Raw genomic sequence first — 13,664 nt, 5'->3', positions numbered from 1 at the left:
TTCAATGCTTTTATCTCCCTTGCATGTCTTTTCCTGGTTTTTCTCCTCTCTCTCTCAGCTGCAAAGGCACGCTGGGTTGAAGTAGGCTCCTCAACAGCCTGGTCCAGAGGACATTCTGGTGGGGTGTCTCTTTCATTTAGCCATCTATACTTTCTGCGGTGCCTTTTTGCTCTGGGTCCTAATTCTCCTACTTGTTTTACTTTTTTGTTTTGGACCTGTCCTTTCATCTCTGTCTCTCCTTTTCTAACTGCTGTTTACTGTCTAACTGTCCCTTCTGCTTTCTGGGTCACTGTTAATTCTTTGTTTTTGCTCCTACACTGACAATTTGTGTCTAGCCATGTCTGCCTAGAGTACAGATAAAAACAATATTATTATTATAAGTTATTTGGCATTTGGGTATATTAAGATGTTTTAAGTCAATCAACATGCATACTTAGATCATATTATCATGTTATGTAGTTGTATACATTACTTAATGAGTATTTGGGAGCACTTTTCCACTCCGTCAGCTTACATGTCAACACCGTCAGACAGAGTTGACGTCTGACGGAGTTGACAAAACAACATGTTTTTTTTTAACTTAATTTTCCTAAGTTGTCAGCTGCCACTAAACTAAACCAAAATACCAACTTTTACTTCAAACTTCTTGATTGAATTCAGCTCTACTTTGAAGACAGTGTTGACACATAAAAGCTGTGACCACAGGGATTTCAACTTGTTTGCTGAATATTTTTTTTTTTTTAAAAACACTTACGAGACCATGTGTTGGACTGCTGCATCCATCAACAGAAAGAAGTCAAAGGGGTTCCTCAGGGTTAAAGCTGACCAAAATATGCCTGATTTATTTCGAATTTGAAAAATATCTGACGGAGTTGACATGAATTGAGGACAGATTTTGAAAGGCTGTTGTTAATGTATAAAATAATGCAATGTTCACTTTAAGTATTTTGTGATATTTTATTAAGCCAACCAATTAACCTCATAATCATATTTGTGCATTTTGGCCATTTTAAAACACTTTATTTTTGCAGTTTGATACTGTAACTTCTGCGGAGGACGAGTTCATTTGCATGGGCTTTCATAGTACAGTGCCGGTATTTTATGAAATAATATAAATATAGCCAAAACTAAAAGTCTAAACATACAAAAGTCTTTTATATCCAACTTTTAAAGCCTTTTTAAATGAAATAATTTATTGTTTTTTAAGGGAAATTGCAACATTTTTATGGGGGACATGTTTTGTCCCTTATCTCAAGAATCAGTGAATAACTAATGTTATTGAATTCTCATTATCAATTATCATAAAATAATTGCACTGAATGGGATTTAAAGTTCTGCCATAAGAATGTGTATGTTTAATGTGTGTTGTGAGTGAGTGTCCATTTCAAATGTGCTTTTCTCTCCACAGGGAGGGTCGTGCTGCGCTCATCACGTCCTTCTGTGTGTTTAAGTTCATGGCCCTGTACAGCATGATCCAGTACCTCAGTGTCACACTTCTCTACTCGGTGAGTCTTCCTCACTCCAGACCAGACATTAAAAGCTTCAAAGCTCCTGTGGCCTTGTGTTTCTGATGTTGTCTAACTGGAGCTCTTCCCTCTCATGGCCAGATCCTGAGCAACCTGGGTGACTTCCAGTTCCTCTTCATTGATGTGGTTATCATTCTCATCATAGCCTTCACAAGTGAGCAGGCTTCCTGGAATTCTAATTAATTGACTCTGCAAATTATTTATGTGAAAATGTGTAGATTCATTGTGGTTTTTGTGTCTAGGTGTGTGTGTGTGTGTGTTGTTTTGGTGTTAGTGATTGGTATTGATTAATCTGTGTGTGCGCGGTGCCGTCCGCAGTGAGCCTTAACCCTGCGTGGAGGGAGCTGGTGGCCCAGCGGCCCCCCTCTAGCCTCATCTCCGGCCCACTGCTCTTCTCCGTGCTCACCCAGATCCTGGTGTGCCTCGGCTTCCAGGCCTCCGCCTTTGTCTGGGTGCAGCACCAGAGCTGGTACGAGAAATGGACGCCACTCTCAGAGTAAGTGGGCCCGGCTGCTAACAGCACATAGAACAGCTAGTGCATGAGCATTAATGCAGCTCTGAGGCTGTAGCACACCTCTCCAGTAACTAAGTGAATACAGTGCCTGCCTGTAGTATGACGTAAGGCAGTTGATGGTTTTGAAGATTTTCTAAAACTTGTTTTACAAAACGTTAAATGTAAGGAAATGTTAAATTGTCTAATTTCTATTATTATCTATGATCTATTAATTGAATTTGAATAAGAAAAAAATGTGATTGTCTATTTGTATTTTATTTATTCTGGAAATGCTGAAACATAAGCCTGGCCATCACAAGATTGATTCTCAAAAGAGAATGGGTCTGGGAATGCTTCCTTCACTTCCTACTGTATATCCAAGGGGCTTAACCAACAATGAAGTTAAGCTTAATTTGGTGCATTCAATTATTACTGAATCTTAACAGTAGAACAGCAAACACATCTTTCTTGTCAATGAAAGCTGTTTGCTTAATTTCAAAGAAATACAACCATCAGCACAGCCATTGGTTGTGTCACTCCTAACCATACTCCCCTGTCAAGCACGCCCCCAAGCAGTTGTGATTGGTTCCTGGGTTTTCAGTGATTTTGGACATTGCTGTGACTGATCTGCAGAGCAAATTGAAATGTGATCGCAGATATGTCTGGGTTCACCAAAGCTACTGAAGCATACCTTCTCAAGTGTCTTTTTCTTTCTCTCATCTCTCATCTCTCTCTCTTTCTTTCTTTCTTTCTTTCTTTCTTTCTTTCTTTCTCTCTCTCTCTCTCTCTCTCTCTCTCTCTCTCTCTCTGTGTCTCGGCATGATTTGTCTCCTGTCCAGTGCTTGTAATAGATCTCGGGTAGGACTCTCCATCGATCCAAACGTAACTCATCCCGTAGACCACAAGAACATCCGGAACTACGAGAACACCACCCTGTTCTACATCTCCTCATTCCAGTACCTGGTGGTGGCCATCATCTACTCTAAAGGGAAGCCCTTCAGACAGCCCAGCTATAAAAACTGTAAGCACCACTTCTTTTCAACCATTCATAGTGCCAGTGTTTTTGCAGTTTCTTTCAAATGTTGATATTGGAACCACTCCACTGAAGTAATGTGAATATAGTAAGTAGTTGAAGCAGCTTTATAGGCCAAGGTGCTACCTCTGTTGTACAGGTGTTGTACGATGTGTGTGTGCCCACTGCCCCCCCTACATACACAGCACATTGTCATTGTCTACATACATTAGCCCCTTGAGCCGTGGATCTGCCCAAGGTTACTTCCTTGGTAAGGGTATTTTTCTTTGCTCCTGTTGCCTTTGGGTGCTCCTTGTTGGTGCCCCCCCAATCCTCCCCCACCTTTCTTATGCAGCCCTTGCCCCCCCCCCCATAAATGCACAAATAGGCTGACACCAGACATAATTTCACTGCATTTCTTACATCCAGTAACTATATGCATGTGACAATAAACTTCCTTGTATCCTTGTGTGTGTGTGTTTAAATCATTTGCAGTCCACATGTCCACATGTGTACCTCTAACATAACAGGATAGAGTAAGCGTGGCCTTTGAAGAGAATGACTTGAGGAAGCTTGTTCTCTGTAGAATATCATTAATACTGAATGCACTGTATATGTTACTGGTATGTGTATTTCTTCTCCAGGGCCTTTTGTGTTGTCCTGTATTAGCCTGTACATCTTCCTCTTCCTCATCATGTTATTTCCTGTTCCAGCGATTGACAACTTTCTGGAGGTGGGTAAAAAAAAACATACTTATATGTGGCCATCTTGGAAATACCTATAGGGCAGATACTCTGGTCTTACAAGATCAGATACCTGCCTAAATGAATGGAGAGAGACCCGTAATTCCATATAGAAACGTAAAATAGACCTTAAAAGTCGGATTCAACATTTGCATGTGATCAATGGCATATAGTGTTTCAGTAGTCGCTAATGTTGAGGGTTGATTTGATCATAAGAAGTTCTAGAGAAGCAAAGTTAGGCCTTTTCCAAATATGTGATCAAAATACAGGATTTTGTTTGGCTTGACAGACTTACCCATTTCCCCCCCCAATGGTTTGTCTGAGGAACTGGAAAGGCATTGATTTCTAGACAGTTGAATCTTCGATTATTGGGATAGATTATTGTGGATTTGCAACCTTAAAACAAAGCCAGCAGCATCCATTGTTTGATCACAATTTGATGCTAAATGTATTTTCCTTTTCACTTGACTCCAATTCTATTACTGAGTTGCTATTAATATTTCCTTAAAATCGTTAGGTAGGAGACTGCAAGATTGGGCTTTAGGTGCTCTAATTATATAAGTATTTCTTCTTGCAGATCGTTTGTGTTCCTTATGAGTGGCGAATTACCATGGTGATCATCATTTTGGTTAATGCAGTCGTGTCATTTGTCTTGGAGGTAAACAGCCTTGGTCTGAAACACATAACGTTCTAAGTCTTCTTCTAGCACCACTACTGTATGTACCTTCAACAATACCTGCTTTATAAATCTATTTTCAAATGATTCTGGCTATCTTGTTAAATATCCAAATCAAAACCATCAAAATATCTAGACCAATCAATTTCCACCTGATTGTGAAACGTCGATTGCTTCTCTTCAAATTCTAAATGCCTTACTGTATAACTTAATCACCTGTACTATGTATGATCGGCAGCCATCTTGTTTCCCTCCTGCCAACTGCAATATTTCGTAGACTTTGGTCCTAGACATCATCTTATGGAGGCTTGTATTCAGCCAAGACAAGCTGGAAAAGGATGGGGTGGCCCCAGCTACTCAGAACACTCAGGTTGGCTCATGCTGCTGTTCTCATTTGCCTGCTTTTGCTTCATTTACATTTTTTTGTTTGTTGACTAAAATATTTCAGCTTTCATTAGTAGTCATATTCTCAGGGTGATGATACAGGGGAACTTGTGCAGAATTGCCTTGCACTTGTGTTGTTTGGGCACTTTCCCATTAATATTAGGCAACACATTTTTATCTAGAAAACATTAATGAATGTTAATGAATTTCACAATCATCCAATCAGAACACTCATATGATATCCTGGCAACATTGCACAAAAGTTTGCCCCATGTATCATAACCTTTAGACAGCTTTTGCATGTTAAACTTGCTCTTTTGCTGAATGTGAAAATAGTTGAATAGAATAGAATACCGCTCCTCTAAGGATGATGGTGGAAGTTTTGTAAAATGAATGACAAAATGATTTTCATTATATGAATTATATTGTGTGATGCTGCACTTTTTTACCTTATCATAGTCCACTTCTGGATAAAGTTTCAGATTTTTTGTTTGCAACCTTGTTGCACCATGAGCATGTTGTGATTGTGATCATACAGTATGGATGTATTGTTCCCTCGTCTTTGAATACGCCAACAGTCCTGTGGAACTGTTCATGTGGCTCTCCTTTGTTTTATGTGTTGTGGACCACGTTTCTGAAAATGTTCAATCTTTGTAGTTTGACTAGAGTACTAGTCAGCACTGTCTGTTTCTGTCCCGTCTCCAGCTAAGCAATGACCGGTGGGGGTCCAGATTCCTTGCTTGGCTGTTTTGTCGGAACAGGAATGCTCCTAAGACGCGCTACATCCAGCTGGCCCAGGAGCTACAGGACGACCTGGACTGGCCCCCTCGACCCCAGACCTGCACCTATGGCAAGGCACCCCATCACTCCATCATCCTCTGACCCATCACTTCTTTGTCTTTGAAATCCGGCCTTAGATGACCAGACCGTGGGAGAACCAGCATGTGTGTGCCCAGATGTTTACACAGGTCTTCGATTTACCCCAACCCATCACTGAATGTATCCGCCCAAAACACCTTAGGAGCAAAGTACTGCACGCTCCACTGCCAGGTTCCTTCATCATCAGTGTTGGGGTTAGCAGAGTTCTTCTTAAGAGCCCTGTGCCAACCCAGCTTGTGTCGCAGGTGTCATTCTTTATATAGCGGGTTGTTGTTAGATGTCTGACTGCACTTTAATGATCTGAGACTGATGAACCACGGTAACACATCAGGGCCACTCTCATACAGTATGTCAAAGATTGACAGTTGATTCACTTGCCAGTTCATTGGCAACTCCAATGACACGTATATGTAAGTTTGATGTCCCAGAAGACAAGAATTTTTAAACAAGACTTTTTGTTTATTTTATGTTTCTATATTTTCCTATCTATTTTAACATGATACACACGCTACATCATCTCTACTTTTTGTATTACAAATTGGACAAATGGAACAGTTGTCAGGTTTTCTTAGTGAAATTAAGACCGAATATGTTGAAACTACTGTCATTACTCTACTGATGTGAGGGTTTCATTTATCATTGTTCATGATGTTTGAAGTTCCGAATTTGTTTAGATTCATTTTGCTTTATCAGGACATTTTATATCATGCATATTGCCTTTTGCATCTCTTCCTGTGGAAGAAGATTATTGCAGTAATCAAGTAGAATGAATTGTCTGACTTCATCAACACTTTCTCTTCTTTTTCTGTCTTTCTCTGTATCTGTGTGATAAAGAATGTGAGTGGGAAGACACATGGGGGAAAGGGAAACTGTTTTGGCTACGTATAAGTATATATACTTTTTTGATCCCGTGAGGGAAATTTGGTCTCTGCATTTAACCCAATCGGTGAATTAGTGAAACACAAACAGCACACAGTGAACACACAGTGAGGTGAAGCACACACTAATCCCGGCGCAGTGAGCTGCCTGCTACAACGGCGGCGCTTGGGGAGCAGTGAGGGATTAGGTGCCTTGCTCAAGGGCACTTCAGCCGCGGCCCACTGGTCGGGGCTCGAACCGGCAACCCTCCGGTTACAAGTCCAGAGTGCTAACCAGTGGACCACGGCTGTCACGTTGGTGTATGCTGTTTAGTAACAGATATGACTGTGATATGGTGTCACTATGCAGATTATTGACCTGGACTATGGTAGTTTTGTCTTGCACAGAGGTTTGATTCTGTGATACTGCTGAATGAAAAGAATACTGTATCTCCAAAAGGGGAGAGGTGGGGGTAGGGGGTGGAAGGCATTGTAATCGGGTCCATCCGTCTGTCTATCTGTGTGAGTGCTCATGTCCAGACGCTGGAATTTAGTTTCAGTTTCTGCAGCGAGGGTCTGCAGTTGTCTTATTGCTCTTGTTTAATCCGTTTAAAGTAAAGTAAAGTGTAAAGTTTGCTGAAATAATACAAGATGAACTGATTAGATCAGACAGGTCAAAGTTTTCATCCCACAAAAATAGGATTGGTGTGACCTGATTCCTGATGCATCAGTCTGTAACACTGTCAGCATAATGATGCTGAAGTAGTTCAGACTAAGCCATATGAAACAGCCTTTCCCATCACATGAAGTGCAAAGCTAATCTTGTGCACCAGTTGGGGAGAGCAGGGTTAACAGTTTTTTTTTCTTCTCTCAAGAAAGATGCCAGTTACAAGCTGTGAACATGAATAGTGTATCACAACTGTGAAACAAGACATTTGACCTATGCAAACAAAATAATTACTGGCAAATATCAAGTGCTTCTTTTTAATCAAATCCCTTCAAACCATATCAATGCTTAGAGGTGTGTAAGTAAGTGCCTGTTAGCTATTTACTGACATGTATCAGATCAATGAACTGTGGTGACACTAATGCATACAGTAAACATGGGGCAGAGTGTTTTTGTCAAATTAATTTCAATGTGATTGTAGTCAGGTGCATGGCCTGATTTGTAATATTGAGATCATGGTTTTGTATTTCCTTATTACTTCCTTTTTAATCTCAGAATAGCCTATGTAATTTCATTGGTAATATGTACATGAATTTTAGCTGCTAGTTGTTTTTATGTGTAGATGATACTCATAGCTGTATAGCATGTTGATGGTACATGGTTAATGGTACTACACCTCTTTAATGAATAGAGAAAGACAACACTATTATGTTCTTTTTTCTGTGATTTGGATTTTGTAAGCGAAAACCTGCTGAAAGGGAATTCTATTTTGATGTTATCGTTGTTCAGATCCATGACAACCAGGGGAATATTTGATAATATGAAATTTGCATGATTTCATGAAAGAGCTACAGTCACATTGTACCTACACTGTTGCATTGGTTTCACTGTATGCACACATGTATTTGAAAATGGACCACAAACGTGGACCATAAATAGCACTGATCAGCTGTCAGTTTAACACACAGAACTGATAGCATATTAATGTTTACAAATGGACTTAATGAGCAGGAAAATTAATAAATTACCTTGTTGAATTACCATGTGCTGCTGTGAAGGATCTCACTAATTATCTGAAATTTACATGTAATGGATAAAGCTTATTATGAGCCTTAATTGAATAGATGTAAGGAATGTTGAAAGTTGTGAATGCACCAGCAGAATGGTGTCACCATCACATGTCTCATATCTGACCACCAGGGGGCAGCAAAGTAAAATATCCTGTAACATAATCTGTAGAAAAGATATAGATCAGTGATCATGGAAAACTACTCAAATCTCATCCACTTTTTACTTTCTATTCTTTGTTATGTGTGTCCAGGGGGCACTGGCTGTTTGGGTGCCCTAAGACAGTGGTTTTCAAAGTGGGGGCCGGGGGCCTCAGCAAGTTGGAAAGAAAAATAAAAGCAACAAATAAATACATTTGAAAAATGTATATACCCATTACTATGAGGGTTGTTATACAATGCCATTATAATAATTTGTTGCATATATGAACATTATTTTCCATGATAATGACTGGGAATAATAGTAGAGTGATAGCTCTCATATAGCAGAAAGCCCCAAATGTAATTTTACACACTGTATGCTCCATCACAAAGTGCTTGTGGCTAAAATAATTATTAGGATTAGCTTAATGTATTTTTAAATTTGCCGTAGTATTGTCGATGGGTTTAATAACACATCAAGGGGTCCTTGGCCAGAACCTAGTGGTATTTGGGGGGCCTTGTCAAGGAAAAGTTTGGGAACCCCTGCCCTAAGACACACACTCAGAAAGAGCATTATTATAATAATTGTAATACTTATTGACAATCATGTGAAGCTCTTCACAGTGTTATCCAGTAACACAATAAGTCACACAAAAATGAATTTGTTTTTAACATTCAATTAAAACGAAATGAAGCCAATTGCTTAAAGTGTGGTGCTTTAATTAATGGTGTATTGCCACTTTTTACCTCACCAAAATCTTACAAACCATTTACTGTAGTGGGAACTCACTCTGATATCCCACCAAAGAATGTCCATGAAATATTGCACTAAACAAAATAAAGGACTGTCTCAAAGTTTACAGATGCAACAAGTTTAGCCATCTTTTAGGAATTACGGATGAGGTGTGATGCAAAAGTAAAAGATGACGTTTGGATGGTCGTTGGCTTTTTGCCCCATAGCTTAGGCTTGTAATATTGCATTTAGTCTGAGATTTTTATGACATCTACTCATTCCTTGCACTGGAATAAGACTGAGTAGGCAGTAGTATGTGTTATTGCTATTATTAAACAATGGTCATTACAATGTAAATATAGATAGATATGTATTGATCCTTTCAGAAGTCCATCTTGCACTATACAGCTCGTCAGACAGACGTACCAGGATCAAAAGTAAAGTGCAATATCATCAGTGGCATTTTAATATAATACAGAGTGCAGTATTATCACACAGAGAAGATCAAATTATCTTCCCTTCCTAACTTATTCAATAGTGTAATCAGGGATCAAAGTGTTCTGGGCTGGGCTGGGCTGGGCTGGGCTGTCGAATATTTGAAAATAGTCAATATGCCTATACTATCACATCTTCAAAAATGTTTGAGAATTTCAGGCTCAGAATTGTCCTTTGCTTTAAGGCCTGTGTAAATGGTAGGGTTGAATGATCAGAGAATGTGATTGTGACTATTAAGATTAGTCAGTAATCCGAGTTGTTGATGCGGTTGGGGGGAATTTAAAGGTCTTTTATTAGTTTAAAACATTTGAATATGATCTAGAAATATATCAGCAGATTGTGAAGTCACAACAGTTTTGACCGATGTCAGAAACACTTATGCTCTGAATTGCCCAGATCATGCAAACTGGATAGTGTTGGCCTGGTTATTACTTTATACCACGTGTAGTAAATATAATGCAGGTCAATGGAAAAGTGCCTTGTTTTCAAGACAACTCGAGGCCTATGGAACTCCACACAGCACCTTTAATCCTGTCTAGTTGCCAAATGTGTCTTAGGGAATGCCTGTTACCTGTCCAGTTTTAATGTGGGCTGGCATTTTTAAAAAAATTCTAAATGTTTATAATAATGGCTTGATGAAACCTTAGGTATCCTTACTATTTACCAGGACGTTATATAAGGATTGAGCAGACTACCCTAATCACATTTTAATGCAGCATAGTGTAAATATTCCAACTTTTACAAAGATTGAATTGGTCTTTAAAGCCCATGAACTTGAGTGCCCCTAGTGTATTTTCAGGCGTGGTAATATGCTAAGCCCCGAGCTGGGGATGCCCATCTCCACCTCATGGAATTCACCCCCCCACGTACCCCCACCCTCTCCTCCTTTTAGTGGGTGCTGCTGGCACAGAGAGCCAAGGGGATTCTGCAGTCACACTGTTTCAGACTTCAATTACAGATCAATTATAGGCTTTAGCCGTGCCTGTGTCTGTGTGCATATGGGAGCTTAGAGGTCCATAAGTAGAACTACTGAGAGCGATATCATTTCATGTGGAGATCAGGAGCCAGGGGGACGTGAATGGCGGGATTTAAGGGGGGACCTGAATGAGTGAGGGGGCTTCAGTCCAGGCGGCCAGAGAATGGAGGGGCCGGGATCAGGCCTGGGGATTATAGGAATATTCATGACGAGATAAAGCGGAGTCATGAATTGATGTGTCCACGAGATCATCCTATAGATAAACAGCATCTAAATGGGGGAGAGAAAGCCCGCTTGTTTTTGGCCAGTAACGGGGGGAAACTCCCCTTCATGGGCATCGGGGAAGGTTCAGCAAGGACTTTTCCGCATTCCTGCCTTAATGTAACAGATGGTGCCGGACAATAAGAGTCCACGGAACTCCTAGATTAACTAGCGCAGGCATTCACACCCTGGACTCTCGCTCTGCTAGGGACTGCAGCAGAGTCTCGCTGGTGGTGGCACTGTACTGGAGTAGATATGACCCAAATAAACACCGGTACAGATACGCCTCCGTTACTGGACACTGTAAAACGCCATTGATGGCACAGAGAGATTCCTAATGGTCTTCCTGTATGGAACTCTCCCCCTGAGGAAAAGAAATTGGAAATCGAAACCTCACTGTTCAGTCTGTGGCCCATACAGAAGGCAACACTTACCAGATGTCCCATGGGACGCATCTAAATTTGGGTTTCCCACAGTCTGCAATGATTTAATTACGCACCCTGTTATTAATCATGAAAGATCTGAATTGAGTTAATCATTTTTTTTCTCTGGAGTGGACCTTGACATTCATGCAGTTGTGTCCCTTGGCAAAATCAAAGCTTCTGTTCCAGTTAAACAGCTGTGGAGTATGCCTGTTACTGTAGATGCTTTTGAAATGTAAAACAGTAATGCAATGCCATTAAAATGAGTGGCTCATAAGTGTAAACAGAACAAGCCTGCAGTAAAGTCAGCAGTCCAAAATCAACTGCCTGGGCAATGCAATATAACAAATGTATAGGGTTGCAATTCAAAGGTGTTTTCTCAGACGATTTTTTGAAAACTTCAAAGAGGACGAATTGTTTTTTGTGTTTTTTGTGTTTTTTTTTTTTTTTAAATGTCATCCATGTACTTCCTGTAAAAACCTACTTCATAAGAACCAGCCAAACCGCCACCTACTGACCGTAATATCTATTTAAAATAATGATCTCTAGCCAGGGATGTAATGGTAAAATAAGAGGTGGGTAAACTATGAATTCTGTGAGGTGGATAGCACCGTGCGGTATTGGATTTTTCAGAACATGTTTGATGATGGTGGAGGTTATTGTCCAATGTTTATAACAATATCAGTGGTATTAAATGGTTCCTAGAGTGTACATATTGTGAATGTGGATAATACAGTGTGATTTTTGAATGTTAAAAGTTGCAATTGGTGAATAAACTCTTTTGAAAGGTGGATAAACTCTAATAAGAGGTGGATAAACTCTATTTCTGAAATTTCAGAGGTGGATAAACTGAGTTTACTTGCGTTTAGCCTCCACTACATCCCTGCCCCTGCCCTAATAATGCAAATAAGTTCACTAATAGAGTGGGTCGTGTGACAACATGTTTGAAGGGATGAAGCTAAAATCATTTGCCATGCACATGACCTTATGTGTAAACAAGGGTGGGTCGGCAGCCTGCACGAATGTGCCAGCGTGACGACGACACATGTGGACATTCTCTGTAATGATATCCTTCAAAGCCACACCTTTTCCGTGAAACTTTTAAAAGACAACCAATTATCAATAAAGTCAACCTCCTTCATGTTCACCTATCTACCATATATGGTAAAAGGTGTTAGTGATTACTCAACCCATTTATACTTGACTGCCCCCTGAGCTGTGTCATTGAATTAGAACATATTTATCACTGCCTGTTGGCTCTGTGTGGTAGCCACAGTGCTGGAGCATGTTTGTTTCACTTGCCCACGGCTTATTTTACTCATACAACCTTACATTTAAATGTTTGTCTTTGTGCTGGAGAAAGAGCTGTTTAGGCCGCTGATTGATGACTCAGGGGTGAGGTCACCATTCCCAATGCTTCCTCACGCATACCCTAAGAGCCCAATTGTCTCAATATGTCCTGCGCTCAAATTACAAAAAAGATTCTTGTGTGGGGAGGCAACTTGTGCTAACTGGAGCACTTTGACCTTCACTTTGTGGTCTCATTCATGTCCCCCCCAAAAGGAAGACCCAGATTTGCCCCTTTCCCCCCCACACACACTCCCCATCCCACGCTTTTGCTCCTTTGTGCCGTTAGCTTATTGCCCCCAGTGACACAGAAACTCTACTGACCATCTATTAGCATGTGTAAAAGCCAAAGTATTGAGTCACGTTCGGGTCTCTGGTCCAGTGGCCAGTGTTCTTGGGTGTTGGGCCATTATGTGGCCAATGCTGAGGGGGTCTGGTAAAAGGCTGTTGCGTTGTGGGGCCACAGCAGATGGACACAAAGCTGCGCTCCTCCCCAGTCCTGACCTTTTTGGGGTCTCCACTCCTTTTGCTTTTTGGGGGGCATGTGTATGAATGGGGCTCGGGGAGGGTTAATAAATTCAGTGATTCAGTGGGCGGACAGTAGCAGTCGTGTAAGCATTTGTTCGCCTGCTTGTTGGAGGGACGGGCTCGGCCCCTTGTCTTATTATGCCAATGCAGGTTAGGAGTTAATGGAAAGGCCTTGTGTTTGGGAGAACATGCAGAACCTATTGCAGACTCGAAGGAGAGGATCAGTCTGTCTGACTGACTGACACTTGCCAGAACTCATCAACGTGTCTGTTGGGATGGGATGGGTCTCTGCCTAAACCTGACTTGTTCTGAACGGATTATGTCTTTATAACTTTATTATAGCTTTGCATTAATCAGTGGATGGCCCTACATAGCAGTGTTGTTTTGAATTGGACAAGTCATTGCCTAATTGATAACAATAGTCTGAAGACTGCAGTTGACTGCATTTACCATTGAC

The 13,664-nt window shown here is 40.7% G+C and overlaps 1 protein-coding gene across 2 annotated transcripts in view; it reads left to right on the top strand.

Moving 5' to 3' along the window:
* LOC125291527 (polyamine-transporting ATPase 13A3-like) overlaps window positions 1-6,705 on the top strand; it is a 52,443-nt gene extending 45,738 nt beyond the window's left edge. For both annotated transcript variants that reach the window (XM_048238265.1, XM_048238275.1), the window contains exons 28-35: window positions 1,409-1,505; window positions 1,608-1,680; window positions 1,845-2,022; window positions 2,859-3,040; window positions 3,676-3,764; window positions 4,352-4,432; window positions 4,728-4,820; window positions 5,540-6,705. In XM_048238265.1, the coding sequence (XP_048094222.1) occupies window positions 1,409-1,505; window positions 1,608-1,680; window positions 1,845-2,022; window positions 2,859-3,040; window positions 3,676-3,764; window positions 4,352-4,432; window positions 4,728-4,820; window positions 5,540-5,716 (970 nt within the window). In that variant the 3' untranslated portion in view covers window positions 5,717-6,705. The remainder of the gene's footprint in view (window positions 1-1,408; window positions 1,506-1,607; window positions 1,681-1,844; window positions 2,023-2,858; window positions 3,041-3,675; window positions 3,765-4,351; window positions 4,433-4,727; window positions 4,821-5,539) is intronic.
* The last annotated feature ends 6,959 nt before the right edge of the window (window positions 6,706-13,664 follow it).

This window comes from Alosa alosa, chromosome 1 (assembly GCF_017589495.1).
Source record: "Alosa alosa isolate M-15738 ecotype Scorff River chromosome 1, AALO_Geno_1.1, whole genome shotgun sequence".
NCBI lineage: Eukaryota > Metazoa > Chordata > Actinopteri > Clupeiformes > Clupeidae > Alosa > Alosa alosa.
The sequence above is the reverse complement of the archived record's forward strand: the minus strand, read 5'-3'. Positions and strand labels throughout refer to the sequence as shown.